The sequence below is a fragment of the Drosophila ficusphila genome, unplaced genomic scaffold (assembly GCF_018152265.1).
Source record: "Drosophila ficusphila isolate 14025-0441.05 unplaced genomic scaffold, ASM1815226v1 contig_414, whole genome shotgun sequence".
Classification (NCBI taxonomy): domain Eukaryota; kingdom Metazoa; phylum Arthropoda; class Insecta; order Diptera; family Drosophilidae; genus Drosophila; species Drosophila ficusphila.
Genome location: NW_025064328.1, coordinates 19,347,032 through 19,359,755, shown reverse-complemented (window position 1 = coordinate 19,359,755; position 12,724 = coordinate 19,347,032). Strand labels below are relative to the sequence as shown.

The following is a 12,724-nucleotide window of genomic DNA, read 5'->3' as shown; positions in this document are numbered from 1 at the left end:
CTATAATTATTTATTAACAGTGCTGCTCATGACCCACATTTTTTAAAAAGGTTAAAAAGTCAACAGTTAAAGGGTCGCTCTCCACACAAAATTAATTTCAATTTTTTCTTAACTCATCTCTGCCAATGCATACAAAAATATTACTGATTTAAAAGTAAGCTCAAATTGTAATGTTGAGTTTTTTAAGTAATTTCAACGCCAATAATAAATACAATTTCATAAAATCAGTTCAGGTGTCGGGGTAATTTTATTAGACACAAAGACTTTAGCCAGAATTGTATGACTGATTAAATACCCATTTTGTATAAATTCATTTCATTTGCCAGTCCTTCGCTACTAGGGAAATGGGAAATCACCTCGTTCTTCGAAGAGGTGCACATCCCCCCGCGCAATTCAATAAGGTAAGCCGAAAACGCAGGTGAGAATCTCTGCGCTGGCACCTGATATTGTTTTGCATTTTCCCGGGGGCAGAGGGCAATGCAATTTCAGGTGGTAAATGCAGGCCAACAAGGCCTAACGGCGCTGCCGCTAAAGTGGCGGCTGGCAAATGCAATTTCCAGCAAAAAGGCCGGGATAACGGCACATAACTGATTCACTTTAATGCAATTTGCATGAATCCAGTGGCTAACAGTCTGTTAACAGAACCGTTATTCGCTCTCTGCTGCTCGAGCTGTGTTTATTGCGCACAACTCATTCATAAAAGCGGGGAGAGAGAAGAGAGCACTCTCTCGCGAGAGAGAGCGAGATTGAGTTGTTGGCGGCTGCTGTGTGCAATAAATACAAAGGACTCAGCATCCGCAGCAACAGTGGCGTCGCAGGATTCAGTTATCGCGTAGCCGCCGTGTGTGTCGCAGGACTCGGATTCAGTTATCGAGTAGCCGCCGTGTGTGACGGACAGCCGCCGACGCCTCAGGTTCGCGATTGGATTTAAAGTGCATTCAATTAACATAAAGTGTAATTAAAGCCCTCAATCGCTCTCCGCTGATGCTCATTAAAGGGAAGCGAACGAAAAGTGAGCAGCGGCTGCGAAACTAAGGCCATTAAAGCGCCTTCGGAGCTCTCCGTGTTGAACGGGCAGCAGTGCAATTGGAATTCAATCAAGTTGAACGGAAATTGTCTCAAATTAAAAGTAAATTAAATACCTCTCCGGCCACGCGGTCAGGCTTTATTAGAAGTTATGGCTGCCAGCCCGCTTTGTTTCATCCATCAAAGTGTGTGACAGTCACGTGTGTGCGGCTGTGAGCTCGCAACTGCCGCTGGCACGGCGCTAATTTCTCACACTTCAAACGTGGCCGGGACGGGCAATGAATTTCCGCCCCGACCTCCCGCTGCGGATGCTTCGCTCTGCCTTTCTTTGTTTTCCCACCGACTGTTTTCCCAACTCCCACTCCGCTTTTCCGATTTCCGGGTGCTCTCCCCTCCTCACCTGCTCGAATGTTGTTATTTGGCTAGCCAAGCATGGCTCTGCCCACTCCTGGGCCATAAATTAAACGGATTGACGCTGCATTGCGTAAACAGATTCGACCAGGGAGTGGGCAGCGGCAGCTTATCGGAGCTCCGTCCCTTGGCGGGCAGCTTCTCGTCTTTATGATTAGTTAATGGGATTCAATTTCATTTGAAGTCGCCCACCGCAGAGCGTAGCAATCGCAGCTGCCGCAGCTTCCGCCCGCTGATTACATAAGGCACGTTCTCGGGGAAACACTTGTTGGGTTTTCCAACCAGACACGTAGTCGCGCCGAAAGGAGTTGCCAAAGGGGAGGTGGGGCGGAAGGCGAAGGCGGAGGCTGTGGCTGAGGCTGAGGCTGAGGCAGAGGAAAGTGAATCACAGTTGTGCCATTAGGGACTCGGCGAAATAAATTCAATATAAGCGAGGCCTAATGGCAGTAGTTGAGTTCCCATTTACATTCAGCCTCCATAAATTGGCATGGCTGCGAAAATCGCTGCCCACTTAAGAGGGCCCACATTTAGCAGGCGCAGCATCAGCATTTTAAATGCAGCATTTCACCCTCGAGTGAGTGGCAAGATGAAAAAGTACAGGTGTGCATTCTAAAAATAACAAACAACTCGAGTGAGATAAAAACAGCAACTGCGACCGAGGTGTAAAGTGCTAACGCAAACACAAAACTGGCGAAGGAGCGTAAACAAACATCGCAACATAGCAACCTAAAACGGCGAACAAACAGCGCTGAAGGTTGTCCTGCCGGATCCCTGCGATTCTGCGGGCTTGTGAGTGTGTGAGTGGGCCAACGGAAGGAGCCAAAGTAAGCGCAAAAAATGTGCAAGTAATGTGCAGCCAGTAGAGTGCAATGCCATCCGTGAAATCCGCCGAAAGTGAGATTCTTCTTGGGATTATTAGGAGCGACAGCATGACGAACGGCCATTCCTTGAGGTCCTGCCTTCTGCTGGCCACCGTCCTGGGATTACTCTGCCGCACCAAGGGTGAGTTCATGAGTCCTCGGCAGTCCTTCCATCTTCGTTTTCGTCTTCGTCTTCGGCTTAAGCAACTCTCCGCGCTGATTGCTTGGCAGGAATAAAAAACGGAGAATTCATTTTACAGCCTTATTAAATCTGTATTACATAAATTACGGCAAGCGTTTCACTCTGCATTTTTATGAGCGCTTTACGCTTTCGCATTTCACATTTCACATTTCCCATTTTCCATTTGCCTGCCGCCCTTCGCCGCTCGCCGCTTTTATGTCATAATGAGTGCAGCCTTTTGATTTAATGACAACTGTTTGCCATAAAACAACATCCATATGCACACACAATGCGAGGGTGCTCGCCTTTATGTGGCCTGTGATTTATTTCACTTCTTATTTTTATGATAATTTATCAAATATGCATAATAAAATGCCAGCAACGCGACCGTTTATGGCCCCTGGAAATTTCGCCAAATTTCATATGTGAGGTGGCAACAGCTTGCAGATTGGATACTCCATGCTGTGGGGTGGACCTTGGTGCGATAAAAGTTAAATTCAAGTGTTTTAGCACATTTAAACATATTTTAAATAAGAACTTGGTTACAGACGGAACAAATTATGATAGGTCAGATAAGTCTTTGAGTGTACTTTCCGGGAAGTACACATAAGTCGAAAGAGATTCATGAAACATTTCGGGGTCAGAGATGAGCTTGAAGAGCCGAAAATGTTCCAACACTTCGGTCTTTTTAAAGTTTTTGTTCTTTTTTTAACAAAAATGTTGTGAATAATTCTAAAAAGTCTTGTATTTCCAAATATTTTAATTTTTGGTTCTTAAACGTTTGCTGCTGTTGAAGTAATGGACTCTACAATTATTTTTTCATTGATGTATATATCAAATAAAATAAAGAGTTAACATTTTTCTTTTAAAAAACAATGTTATTTGGTCAACATTTTAGTGCGTTGCTTGAGTTTTAAAATTACTCTTTCTAAAATTTATAAGCAATGATTAAACATTTTTGAGCTTTATTTAATTAATCGAACTTTAAAAACTTTTTTGTATTTATGGATTTAAAAAAATGTGTGTGTTAATATTTAAGCGTACATAATTTGTGTACCAAAGATATATTATGTTCTCATTTACTTTCTTATATTATATTAAATTCGTAACTGTTGCAGTAAAAGCGTATATTATATTCGTTCGCTAGTAGCCTTTGAAATAATATAAAATTATATTTCACCAGAATAATCAGACGAATCGATCCGACCATGTCCGCATATCAGTCCGTCGTTTGAACGTGGTGATATTTAAAACTTAAAGAATTAGATTATTTGTGATGCCTATACAGCACAAGTGCTTGCCAAAATGATCGCACACCCATGCCCCTACAGTATAAATGCATGTATTAGGGTTAAGGATGCAAATTCTAGTTATTTATATGGTATTTTCCAAAATTTGCATAAACAGTTGTCAGATGTTTGGCTTTTTGGCTTTTGATAAAGTTTTAGCGAATTAGCCTTACACCTGCAAAAGAAGAACAGTCTATGTCTAAATCGACTCACATGATGATGCTTATAAATATATGTATATATACTTTAGTTGCAGGATAGTAAAGGTGGAAAAGCCAAAGGAAAATGTTGATCCACAGAAAAAAAAAAATGCGGAATGAAATACATTTAAACTTAAACTTTTTTGAATTATCTACAACTGATTAAATTTATACATTACCGTTTTTGTTTAAGTACATTCAAATTATTTACGTTATATACGTTGATATAATTGTTTAATATGAATATCTAAAATGTAATTTTTCTTTAATATTTTGGTTTTGAGAACTATAAATAGTTTTGAAAAATCCTTTCCTTTTTTCGCTTTAATCTTGGAAACTAAACTAAGAAAGAAACTCACAAGAAACCAAGATAAAACAGTAAATTAAACACGCAGGCTTAACTTAGCGCATTATTTGACACAGCTATAATATAATATTAAATAGTTGACATTCCTGCGATAAGCTATTTACAATGTTTTGTTTACAATACCTGTTATTCTTTAAATAATAAAAAGTAACCTTATCTTTAAAGTAGACAAAAAAATTACCTAAAAACATTACTCTTTTCCGTGGGGCGCCATTATTATAGTGATTTCCATGTCACCGATCTAAAAGTTCATTATAGTTCATTTGTTTCTAAAAAGAAGAACGGATTTTGGTTTCCTTGACATAATTATATATTTTTGTGGGAGCTTTACTTTGATGTTAAAAAAATTAAAAAAAAAAGTAATGTTCAGGTTTAGTGCGAATTTTAAAATTGGGGATTTTTTTCGATAAAAACAAAAGCTGTTTTTTTTATAAAATGTACGGGGTTTTTACAAGCTTTTAAAATCCAAACAATATAAGTTGTAACAATGATTATCATTTATAAAATTAAAAAAACAACAAACCTTTTATGAATATGAGACGTACCATTAATTTGTTTTTTATTTCAGCTGAGTATTGCATTACATATAATCATGAATTTAAAAGAAAGTACTTTTCGAAGTCTTTTTGGCAAATATCATATATTACCATATTACCATATTATTACCATATTAGCATGTATTACCTGACATTCACCTAAACCAGAGAACTAGGTCCACCTCAGGCTTTTAGTTTTTCCGGTTAAACTCCCATGTGAAAAGTCAACTCAGCACGGGATTATTTTGCGTTTGTTTTTGCCTCCTCGCAGCGCTGCCCTTTGAGTATGTGGACGAGCACGAGGACTTCAACTACGACCTGGACACGGCCCAATCGCAGGCGAAGTACGACGCTCGCCTGCTCTCGCAACAGATGCTCAGCGAGGCGGAGTTGCAGCTCCAGCGGATGAGCGGGGGGGCGCAGGAGAACGGCTTGGACGGCGACTCGCCTGGAGCTCAGGGGAGCGCAGTGGGATCCGAGCTGGAAGCTGCCTCCTCGGCGCAGGAGGACCTCGAACCGCACAGCAGAGCAGCAGCCTGCTTCACCAACGGACACAAGTACACACACGGACAGAAGGTAGGAAGTCGAAGGACGACGATATTAAAAAGCGGTTTTCCATTTACTCAAGCGCACGGGGACACACTTCCATTTCTTTGGCAATCAATCAGTTTTCCTCTAAAACTTTGTTTTAAATGTAAGATAGTGGAGAATACGAAAAAGCTTGCTTAAAGTCTTGGGGAATCAGTTGCTTCCATTACCATTGCACAAGCTGAAATGCTATTCTCAAACTTACAACTCCTCATAACTAGATTAGTTTGTGTAGAAAGACTTAACAACAGTTTTCGAAAAAGAAATTCAGATGCCACTAGATATTCCTTTCTGTAGGAAAAGTAAGCAACGAGATATAAGATCTAGTTGTTTTGCGTAGCCATTTCCCAACCATCATCCGATGAGCATTCGCAGTAGTTGAACAAAGGGATTGCATAATTTGAGTTTGTGGCTCCTTGCGGCAAATGTTATGACATGAGTCCTGCCAACCGAGGAACCTGCCATTCCGGAACAGACCTCCGGTTCCTTGAGCCAACGTGTGGCTTTCGGCCACCCTTCCGCCGTATCACAAAGCCATGAAATCTGCCGGCACTGTGATTGATTATCGGGTTGTGGCCACACACCGCACATGAACAGAGCAGAGCACCTGCTAACCGCCTTGTGAACTGGGATTCGGAGGAGAGTGTTTGAGTTATGAGTGTGTCCTTTTCAGGTGCCCCGCCAGGATGCCTGCGAGGTGTGTCTCTGCATGGACGGCGAGATCTTCTGCTGGTGGGAGAAGTGCGGTTAGTCATCCGTCGGCCTTTTCCGGCTTGCATAATATAACGAGAAACTTTTGCCTTTTTCCCGCAGATAAGGCCAATGCAAACAAGGCGGCAGCGGCAGCGGCGGAGGCGACGGAGGGAAGCAGCCATAAAGTTAACGCCGGACTTGGACTGGCTGCTGGTGGTGGTGCTCGTCTTAGTGTTGGCCAAGGCGGTGGCAATGGAATCAGCAACAGCAACAGCAACAGCAATGGCAACAGCAATGGCGACGGCGATGGTGACTACTCGGATCCGTATCGCCACGAGAGCACAACGGGAAAGTCAACAAAAGCGCATAAAGCTGCTAGGAAAGTTGGCAAGCGGCGCAAGCATCACAAGAATCAAAAGAATTTTAATGACTACGAAGTTTACCACAGCCAGCGGCAGAAGCAGCCGGATTATAAAAAGTCCACCATTAAGCAGCAGCAGCAGCAACAGCTACAGAAGAAGCTCAAAAGTGACGGCGGTGGCAACTACAATATAATCAAGCAACACAAACACGAGCAGCAGCAGCAGGAACAGCAACAACAACAGCAACTGTAGCAGCAGCAGCAGCAGCAGCAACAGCAACAGAGTGTGGCAGCTTTGGCTGTTAATCAGACGGCGAAGGCGACGCATTATCAGCAGGCAGCTGCCTCGCCGCCCCCGCAGCACAACTACCATCCGCACCAGCAGCCGCACTCGGCCAGCAAAATCCTGAACTTCCCCGAGAACCTGCCGGCCTTGCTGTACTACGACTACAAGACCGAGGAGCACGAGCACCACCAGCACCAGCACCACCAGCAGCACTTGCTCCACGAGAAGCAGCGCCTGCTGCAGCAGCAACAGGAGGCGTTGGCGCGACAAAAGGCGGCTGCCTCGGCAGCGGGATCGGAGGCGGAGTTGGGGGCGCCAGATGCTGCCGTTGAACTCGGCGGCGACAAAAACTCTGATGAGGCGGAAACCGACAGCGATATTCTGCCGGAGCCGCCAACAAAGCAGCCCAAGGCAGCCGCCGCACAATGGCCAACTAGCAGTACGGCCAGGGCGCTGATGACAACCCGGCCAGTTGCCACTGTGGCAGCCACGTCTGCCTCAACGACAGCGTTGACAGGAACAAATGAAATGGTGACAAGCACGCTGTCTGGCTTGGAGAAGTCCGGAGCCACGGTTGCAGCCACAAACGTGAGTTGGAAGGGGTCCAAAGAGGGGTCCTTGCCTCCGGGCTTTGTCCCATGCAACGTATCTGAGATAAGTTTGCAAAGCTCTGAACAAAACATATCCATCAAATGTAAACACCAGGAGAACTAGCTCCCACTAGATATGGAGGCTAAATTTAAGCCAAATATTTCTTTGCTTCTTCAGAAAAAAAAAATTGTTTGTGGGTGCATACTTAAAGTTTTATATACACTTTGCCCTTTGAAAGTGGCTTCTTATTGCTAAGACAATTTTTGCACTTTTCTTTTTATAAAACAAGAGCTTCACACTGCACTTAAGGCGAAAGCGGTCAATGCATTGCAAACCTTTTTGTCTGAGTATTTGGAGATCTGTAGGATAGCCTCCTTGATCCCTAAGTATTTGATAAATTTGTGTAAATATATATATTAGATCCCAGAAATAATATCCAGTGTTTGATATCTTATATCCTAATGTTTAATCGAGCTCTCAATGAAAAACTTTTATAAGCTTAAAAATTGCTTTTCATCCTGCTAGCTGTGCGCAACCTAGCATTGTTTCCTTAAGGATTGGTTTATTATCGTGCCGCTCCATTCGTCTGGGTATTTTCATACGTGCTCCCCGAAACTGACCTGCCTTGCCCCTCATTTTTCGTGCTTTTCGTGCGCTGCTTAAAAGCGTGGGCGAAGCTCACCCAATTAGGCTTTGGGCCACTTCGTTGGCCGCCCCGGAGTAGTTTGAACTTTACGCTTTCGGCGTGTCCAGTGAGCCCGAAATGCTTCTCGTAATGGGGTTTTTCATGCCCGAGCTGGTTTATTATTTACTACGCAGTCAAGTCGTGTTAACAGTCTGTGTTTTATTCCCGCTCCTCCATCCTCCCTCCAGGACGGACAGCTGCAACATGACGCCGCAGGACATGACGCGGAGCCCGATGACGCCTTCCACCGATGGCTGACATCCACCGAGCTGAATGCTGACAACACAAACTCGCTGGACGACAACTCGGAGCAGGAAACGCCGCCATCGACAATAATCGATGATGTTGGCCTGGCCAACAAGAGTGACAGGAGCAGCGGCAAAGACAATGGCAGCGATGCCGTCTTCTTTCGCAGCTCGTACAACGATTACAGCAGCGAATTCAATGGGAGCGTTGTCAATATTGACATTACACTAACTGCAGTTGATGTGCATCCTCGTCGCCAAACGGATTTAATTGCAAATGGCAACAGAACGTCAGGCGTTAACGACAATGGCAACAGCAACAGCAACAGCAACACCAATAGCAATAGCAATGGTGGTGCAGCAGGGACAACAATGGACCCACAGGCAGCCAGCAGCGGCATCAGCAGCAATAACAGCAATAGCAGCATCAAAAGCAACAACAACAGCAGCAGGAGCAATCAGGATCAGCCTCAGCAGAGTCCTCGTGTTCCGCCGTACACCCTGACAACGATTATAACAACGACGCCGATGGCACCAGGGCGTATGTGCAATGTTTTGGGTAAGCAAGCAAGTCAGCGAACCTCCGAAGGGGTTGTTCCTACACAGAGAAATAAATATCCCCAGGTCTCGTGCTAAGCCGCTGTTTGTCAAAGGTTACCGTGTGTTATACGTTAAAATATTTACACTTGCAATAGAATTTACAATTTACGGTAGTATACCATCATTAACAGGGCTTTAAATGCTTTTAACAAACTCTAATAACATGATTTAAACAATTTGAACCAAATCACTTATCTCTAAAGATGATTAGACGGCTTGTTTTTAACCGAAGCCAGCAATCTGAAGACATTCAACTGTCTTTACTTTGTTTAATGTATATCAAAGTGAACTTAAATCGGTTTTATAATGTTGCAAAGCCCACTGTTTTTGTAAAATGATACTGATTTTCAGGGCAAATTCAAATGTTGTGCTAATCCTGAATAACAAAAGAGTTATTAAAAAAATGACAGATTGTGCAAGATAGAATAGAACAAATGTGATCTTAAAGTGAGCTATAAATCAACTTTCGCACCCTTAACCACCTAAAAGCGAGGACTTATCACTCCATAAATCAAAACAGCAGCCAGACATTTATTTCTCTGTGTAACAAAAACAAGGGACCCATCTGGGTGCCCCTGCATTTTATTACTGCCCGTCACAATTGCTCACTTCCTAATCCCATTTAAACTGCAAATCGAACTCGCTTCCGTCGCTCTGGCTCTTGTTGCAGGCAAACTGTATAAAATTGGCGACATTCTGCCACAGGATACGGGCAACTGTCTGCAGTGCATTTGCACGGACGCCGTGACACCCGACGAGATGCCGAGCGTCACCTGCAGTCCGCACAATTGCCCGCCGCTGGTTCTGCCGGATCTATTCGATGCGACTGGTTACTGAGGTTACGGGTTTGTGCTGTAAGTTGGCGGGGGACGGAGAACGGAGGATGGAGTTCGCTGGAGGATGTGGCAGACGCGGAGTGCGGTGGAGGATGTGGTGCCCGGTGGCAGGTGACACGCCAAGGGGCGTGGGTTTGTATAGTTTTCGGATAGATCGGAGCGTGATTTAAATTTTGAAACCGAAGCCACAACTGCAGCAAGCCATAGGAATCGAATCGAATCGAATCGAGTTGAATAGCATCGAATTGGATTGAATCACAACAGAACACTCACAAGTCTCACATGCAAGGTCTCAACTAACTCAACATAAATTGAATGGATTTCAGTGTAAAGCCCTCCCTATCACGAGTGCCACGAGCACTCTCTAAATCGAAACCTATCAGTGAACACATATTATATTCGTACTACTATATATACCGATCTGACCAGAGAAGGAACGGCGGGGGTAATGAAGTCGAGGCACAGTCTAGATTTTAAGCTGAATGTTTATGCATTTTATAAGGACCCGATGTCATCTTTCTCCTCGTGTAGTTGATTGAGCCCAACAAGAAACCATTAAATGTATACAGCAATAGAAATCGTAATGAATTTATAGATGTACCACAACAGAAGTATATATATACTATATATCAGCATATACATTTACCAATATATATACCTATATCTCTATACCTATGTGTGTGTTGAGTTCAGTAGAGTCAGTTTAAAGATTATTTCCCGACTGAGACAAAGCGCGCAGAGTTTTCAATACATTTAAACAGAGGAGAAACAAAACAAAAAACCAAGGAAAAACTTATACAAATATAGGCAACTAAATCTATAACGAAAAAAACTGAACAATGACAAATAATGAACATACGTGTGTAATATTTTAATTTTGATATTAAAAGCAAACAAAGTATTTATCATTTGCATGCATGAACTGTTATTGTTTCGCGCTTCTTTAGAAATTTATCTATACGTAATCTACGAATCGAAAATAATGTAGTGAGTATGGAAGTTGTTTTAACAAAGCTGAACTTGGCAAAGAAAGACACCATATCGAGTAGTTATAACAATTTTAAGACATAACCCCTAAATGTATTTAAACATATGTACACCTAGAAACTTTCCAATAGATTCAGTGAATTCAAAATTTACAGCGACTTCCGAAAACGATTTTTTTTAGTTTTGTTTCTGGTGGCAAAGACAGCATTTATTTCAAAGCAAGTTTAGGCGTGATAAACATTGATTTATTCGGAAGGGGTTAAATTAAGAGAAACATACTTGAAAAGTAGAAAACAATTTCGATTATAAGGGAATCAAATAAATTCGGGCAAGCTTTTTATGAGCGAGGCCGAACAGAACTATATAGACACACGAAACTGAGAAATCAAAATGCAAAATATACGTACACACATATATACCGAGCGTACACACATAAACAAACATAAATATTTAATATCGACGTACCGCAAGGGAAGCACAAACAGAAGAGCATATGATAAATTCAAAGAAAAAATAAAACAAATTCATCTTGGACGAGCGTATTAAAAATGTATACAAATATGCGTATTTATGTATGTGTAAAATAAATGTAACTACAACTCTCAACTAATCTGCAAACTCACATTCAGATGCACGAGCATCCTGTGTTTAAATGGTATTTGTGTTTGAAATCAAATTGAAATCGAATCGACATAAATAAACCGAAACCAACTAAGGCATTTCAAAACATGCCATCCGAGTCGACTTTATTTCAGTGGAAGATCGGGCCAATTGAAAAAGGTAAGTTCACGGATGATTTAACATTTTAAGTTCACAGCTCTTCAGTGGGGCTTTTAAGTAAAACTGCAAAATGGGTGTGCATTTGTCTATGCTAAATGTTTTTAAATATTTAAAGGTGTATGTTTTATTCAGATATGTCAGTTGTATATACTGCGTTTATGCTGTGAATTTCAAGAGTTCTTGAATATGTGTAACCAAAATAGCCCATCTGTATACGATGCTATTGTAATTTTTTCCCATTTCATGTGATTGCATTCAAAGGTCATCCCATATACTCAGCAATCGTCAAAGTCTTCAAATAAAATACAAGCAAATGTAGGCAACATTACGTATACGTAATGTAAAGAGCCTAAAAGGTTTTATTTCTTAGAATTATATTAAAAAAAAAAGTTCAAGCTCTAAGATTTATGACATTTTTTTAAAACTTAATTTACTAAATGTAATAATGTTGGGCAATAACAACCAAATCGACGGCAGGATCTTAAATATGGACAGAAAATGCTGGTAACTTCTTTCCTTACAGTTTTCAGTAGGAAATTTCCATAAAATATATAAGTTTTATTATTTAAGTATGTATAAGAATAATTAATGAATAAATAATGATCAAGGCGGGTATTATCAACATGGGTTTTATCTCTCAAAGATAGGGAGAGGTTGGACCTTGAGTGCTACTCCTGACAAAGGATCCCTCCGCAAGTTATCCCCTCTCCTGTCAATTGCAGTCCGCCAAAAACAATCGATGGCGCTTTGGGCCAGTGGTTTTTGGAATTTTGAGTGGGTGCTTTTGGATTGACATTCAAAACGTGTTTGAATATTCCCAGTCCGATGTAAAGGGCCACACAAAGGCAATGCGAATGCGGAAATTGCTAGCGGCAGATTGGCTGTTTAATATTGTTAAATAAAGCGCATCGGGAGGGTCCGATGGCCCCGATCCCCCCTCGAAAAAGGGGGCTTATTAGTTTTCCAGACCATCTGTATGTGTGTCGGTGTGTGTGTGTGCGGCGCAATCATCGCAGTGACAGGCGACCGCAGGGTGCTTTTAGCTGTGTGTGTGTGTAAACGGAAGCGGAAGTCGCGTCCCCGTTCCCGCTTCTCCACTTCCCCGCTCCCCGCTCCCCGCTCCCCGCTCCCCGCTCCCCGCTCCTCTTCCCGTTTTCCTGACCGCACAAAGCCATTTGGCCATTTCGGGAACCAGCCCTAAC

General features: G+C 42.5%; 1 protein-coding gene across 1 annotated transcript; it reads left to right on the top strand.

The window, feature by feature from the left end:
- The first annotated feature begins 820 nt into the window (after window positions 1-820).
- LOC108094326 (putative uncharacterized protein DDB_G0279653) lies at window positions 821-11,471 on the top strand. The gene is given in 7 exon segments (XM_017194869.2): window positions 821-1,129; window positions 1,888-2,439; window positions 5,142-5,446; window positions 6,132-6,204; window positions 6,272-7,386; window positions 8,263-8,878; window positions 9,590-11,471. Coding segments are annotated over 6 exon segments (2,409 nt in total). The 5' UTR covers window positions 821-1,129; window positions 1,888-2,306; the 3' UTR covers window positions 9,757-11,471.
- Window positions 11,472-12,724: the final 1,253 nt, after the last annotated feature.